Source organism: Cariama cristata, unplaced genomic scaffold (assembly GCF_000690535.1).
Source record: "Cariama cristata isolate BGI_N322 unplaced genomic scaffold, ASM69053v1 scaffold27390, whole genome shotgun sequence".
NCBI classification, from domain to species: Eukaryota; Metazoa; Chordata; class Aves; order Cariamiformes; family Cariamidae; genus Cariama; species Cariama cristata.
Genome location: NW_009595671.1, coordinates 1 through 4790, shown reverse-complemented (window position 1 = coordinate 4790; position 4790 = coordinate 1). Strand labels below are relative to the sequence as shown.

At 59.1% G+C, this 4790-nt stretch overlaps 1 protein-coding gene across 1 annotated transcript; it reads left to right on the top strand.

Moving 5' to 3' along the window:
* Window positions 1-526: 526 nt before the first annotated feature.
* AVPR1B (arginine vasopressin receptor 1B) lies at window positions 527-2723 on the top strand. Its single transcript, XM_009703020.1, has 2 exons — window positions 527-1505; window positions 2416-2723. The coding sequence occupies exons 1-2, from the start codon at window positions 527-529 to the stop codon at window positions 2721-2723; spliced, it is 1287 nt and encodes a 428-aa protein (XP_009701322.1).
* Window positions 2724-4790: the final 2067 nt, after the last annotated feature.

Below are 4790 nucleotides of genomic sequence, written 5' to 3'. Positions count from 1 at the left end.
TCTTGGAATGACAAGACCAAAGAGATGCCGCCTCTGTAGCGTTTTCCGTGACTTTTACTACACTGGAAAGAAGCAAGGGGGACTCCCTTTTCCCCTCCAATTTACCAGCGCAGCAGGGAGAGGGGATGCACAAGATGAGCAGTCCAGGGAGAAACGGGGATTTGGAAGTGTTTAGTGCAGACGAGAGAAAGATCAAGGACTGAACCAGGGGCTCTTGCACCTCTTTGCTTTACAGGAATATTTGCACGGAGCAGCCCAGCCAGGGAGGGGAATTGTGGCCGCTCAGCACAGGGTTAGTGTGATGCTGAGCTGCGTGAGGCAGAGGAGGTGACAACCTGCACCGGTGTCAGGGACCGCTGGCGGAGGCATGTCCATCCCCCCCGGCCGTGGGCAGAGGAGCTGCTGCAGCGGTGCTCAGGGGCAGCACTGACCCTGGCAGCTCGGCCCTGGGGAGGCAGGGGAGGTTTAACCGGCCGTCGGCGACAGCGTTATAGCTGCCTGCGCTCCTGCAGAGCTTCCCGAAGGGATGGAGCCAGGCTGGGACTGGAACAGCACTCATCGCAGCCGGCCTGGGCACGGCCAGGGGCTGCTGAGCCCCCAGACCCTGGCAGGGGACCCCAACCTGACCCTCTTGCACACCCGGGATGAGGAGCTGGCCAAGGCAGAGATCGGGGTGCTGGCCACCATCCTGGCTGTAGCGACCGTGGGCAACGTGGGAGTGCTGCTGGCGATGTACCGGCTGAGGAAGAAGATGAGCAGGATGCATCTCTTCATCTTGCACCTGGGGCTGACCGACCTGGGCGTTGCACTCTTCCAGGTGCTGCCGCAGATGATCTGGGAGGTGACGTACCGCTTCTTGGGGCCAGACCCACTCTGCAGGGCGGTCAAGTACCTGCAGGTGCTGAGCATGTTCGCCTCCACCTACATGCTCATCGTGATGACGCTGGACCGCTACATGGCTGTGTGCCACCCGCTGCACACCCTGCAGCAGCCCACCCGCCAGGCCTATGTGATGATCGGGGCTACATGGGTGCTCAGCTGCCTGCTCAGCCTGCCCCAGATCTTCATCTTCTCCCTGCGGGAGGTGCGCCAGGGCTCGGGGGTGCTGGACTGCTGGGCGGACTTCAGGTACCCGTGGGGAGCCCGAGCCTACATCACCTGGACCACACTGTGCATCTTCATCCTGCCCGTCGGCATCCTCACCGTCTGCTACAGCCTCATCTGCTACGAGATCTGCAAGAACCTCAAGGGCAAGACCCAGAGCGGTGCCCCCGGCACAGGGGTGCCCACCGCAGCTGCCTCCCCTGCTCCCTGCTCCTCCGAGAAGAGCGGCCAAAGCCCCAGCGGGCAGCCCTCACGGGTGAGCAGCGTGCGCACCATCTCCCGTGCCAAGATCCGCACAGTGAAGATGACCTTTGTCATCGTGGTGGCCTACGTTGCCTGCTGGGCGCCGTTTTTCAGCATGCAGATGTGGTCGGTGTGGGATGAGGATGCTCCTGACGATGGTGAGTAGCGGTGGGGATGCTGGGCTCCAGCCCAGGGCAGGTGCAGAGCCCTGGGCACCCGAGACACAGAGCATGCCCTTTGCATTTTTAAGAAACAAGAGCTGTCTGTTATTTTATTGTTTTAAAAATTGTGGGGAAGGCTGCAGATTTGCTGCCCAGTAGTATTTATAGAAAACTTTGCAAAATCATTGCTTTCACCATAAAAAACACTGAAAAGCAATGGCTTCTGACCATCACCTGTAGGGACGTGTAAAGATGTGGGAACACCTTTGCCATGTGTGTCGCTTCCCTCCTGTGGGAATTTGCTTCAGGAGCTGCTGCGTTTGGTACGTGACTGCAGGGAGGGTTTTCGCTGTGCCTGCTGCTCCCACCCTCCGGCAGGACTGCCCCACGGAGCAGCCGTGCTGCTGGAGCAGGTCCTTCGCATCGAGTGCCCGTAAGGCTTTTGCTGAGCCAGCTGCACAGGTTTCAGAAGTGGATTTCTGATTTCATAGGTTGCCTTTTCTGGAAATTTTTGGTAGCTCTCCTAGCCTGTTCATGGGTAGAAGGAAATTTATCCAAGCTTGCTGGCCAAAGCATCTCCCAGAGGCCTTTCAAACAGGCTGAAGGAAGGTCCAAAAGCTGCTGGGTCTCACCTCCCCGCACTCTCCCCGAGGATGTGCTCCAGCACATCCCCACTACCGTACCTCACCCTCCTGCAGCCCTCAGCCAAGGGTAGAGCCCGGCGCTCCCTGCTGTTCTGCAAACTCTCCCACCCAAAGAAACGCCAGTCAGATGGGATGGGAACGGGACAAAGGACGTGTGCCCGAGCCCAAACGAGCCCCCAAGGTCCTGCCCATTGCACGCTGGGACCCTGCCCAGACCATGCCCAGCTTGGTGGATGTTTCAGCTCTCTCCCTTGCCTTCCCAGAGTCCACCAACGTGGCTTTCACCATCACCATGCTGCTGGCCAGCCTCAGCAGCTGCTGCAACCCCTGGATTTACATGTTCTTCAGCGGGCACCTGCTCCAGGACGCAGCTCGCTGCCTGTCCTGCTGGGGCGGCCCCCGGCCCGGGCTGCGCAGACAGGGCTCCACGGGGAGCCTCTGCAGCAGGAAAACCACCATCCTGAGCCACAGCCACCACGCCAGCCCCGCCGGCCTCCCTCTGCACGGCGGCAGCACCAAGGACTTCTACCCACCCTGCGAGGAGGTGGGGACCGAGTCGGGCACGCTCTAGGCTGCAGCGATGGCCGGTGCCCGGGCACATCACTCCACTCAGGACAGCTGTGACACCACAAACATTGTCACCGCAGAAGGGTGTCTCTCCCCACCTGGTAGCATCGCGTTTTCCAGCAAGCTGTTTGCTTAACCCAGAAAGCATAGCTGTCTGTCTTGCCCTTGAGTGCTTGCTGCTGTGCCCACCGCATCTGCTGTGAGCATCAGGGGAGATGGACAGAGCCCCGTCGGCCGTTGCCTGACCACAGCATCCCCCTCCCTCGTATGTTAGGAAGCCTCCGCCTGCCCGGCTGCTCTCCTCCAGGAACGCCTCATGACCCAGGTACCTGCCGGGGGATGCTGCACCAGCGTGTTTTCCTGGAGGGACTTGAGCTTTGGGTGTTCAACAGATGCCAGCAAAGCAGCCTGAGCACAGCAGGAGGCAACGTGGCTCCATCTGCTCGAGAGCTCCCTGCAAGCAAGTTACTCATCTCCCATCCTCAGGGCTTTGCTGGCAGAGCAGAGGATGAAGATGCAGCTTTCCCGTGCCCCGGGACATGGCACGCTCTCCCCTCTCTGCTGCATAGCATTGCCCTCCGCTGACAGACAGGTCTGGAGCTGGACCCCCTGCCCACCTCCCCGGGTCCAGGGATGGGGCTGGAGCAAAAGCCATGGGGCAGAAATGGCCTCTCCTGTCACGCACAGCCGTCCGGCATCGCACTGCGCTGGTGCAAGCATCCCAAACGCAGCACCGACCCCACCAAAGAGCTGCTCGGAGCAGCCCTGGCCCAGCTCCAGCCTCCCTCCAGACCCTGGCACTTTCCCTCAGGTTCCCTCGCCGCCCCCGGCCGCTGTGCAGGGCTGCTCCACGCTGCGCAACAGCTGCTGCATCCCATTAAAGAGCTGCTCTCGCACTGCTGCTGCTTTTATCTTATTTAGCCATGACCAGAGTGCCGCAATCACTCAGGGCTCGGAGATGCCTTGGGGCAACCGGGGAGCGCAGAGGAGGGGCGGCTGGCAGCCGGGAGCGAGCCATGGCCTTGCAGCCCAGCCTGGCCCCTGCCCTTCTCCCTGCCTGCTGGGGGTCTCCCCGGCGCGGTTTGGTTTAAGGCGAAAGCCCGAGTGAGGCAGGCAAGGGCACCCGCTTGCTCCGGGAGTCGAGCTCAAAAGCTGCTGACGGGGATGAACCAGTGCCCCAGCAAACACCGAAGGTACCGAAGTCCTTCCAAGCAAGGTGCATCATTCCCTCTGTTATTGCAGGCTAAATCTGTAAAAATAAGACATTAAGAGTAAAGTATTTTGAAACCTTAAATTATTTTCACTTTTTAATCACCAGGCACTCGAATCGGTTTTTCCAGGAACTCCCACTAGTGGTTTTGACCTCATCTCCAGTTCCATAAACACACCTCTCCTGGCCCTTGGCAGTGTTTCCCAGAGGTCGTTTGGATTTTTAAACATTTTCCTTCATGTGCCCTTCAAGTTGGGCCAGATCTGCACAACAAGGTCATAAAACCAGGAGCGCCTGACCTCTCCCAGGGATCGATACCAAATCAATCGTCTCTCAACCTTTCATTAAAGCACATCGCTGCTGAGCCAATTTGAAACGCGCTTGGGGCAGCTCCATCCCTGATGAAGGGGATCGTGCTGGGAGGCAGCGGCTCCATCCCCCCAACAGAGCTCCCAGCTCTTGCACCGTTCCCTTTCCCCAGCACTTTCAAAGTTTATTTCTTGTAAAATCACGAGTAACAAAACGCGGAGTGATGGGAAGGAACCGGCTCCGTTTGCAGCAGGGATTTGCTGCGGGGGAGCAAGGACAGGGAGCCCCAGGCGCGGGCAGGGCTGGGTGGGCCCTGGGGAGCACGAAGGTGACTGACAACTGTCATCCCTGACGAGCAGGGGAAGCAGCACCTCCGAGCCGACAACAGCAGATTCAGTTCACAATCCCGAGTTTACCTCTGCAAGCTGGAGAGTCCCCAACACAGTTTTGTTAGAGAAAATTGCAGTGCTGTACTTCAAGTCCCCTGGAAATTAAACCAATACTTAAGGAAATTGTGAAAAGTGGTGCCAGCTGATGGGGGGGGGCAGTGAC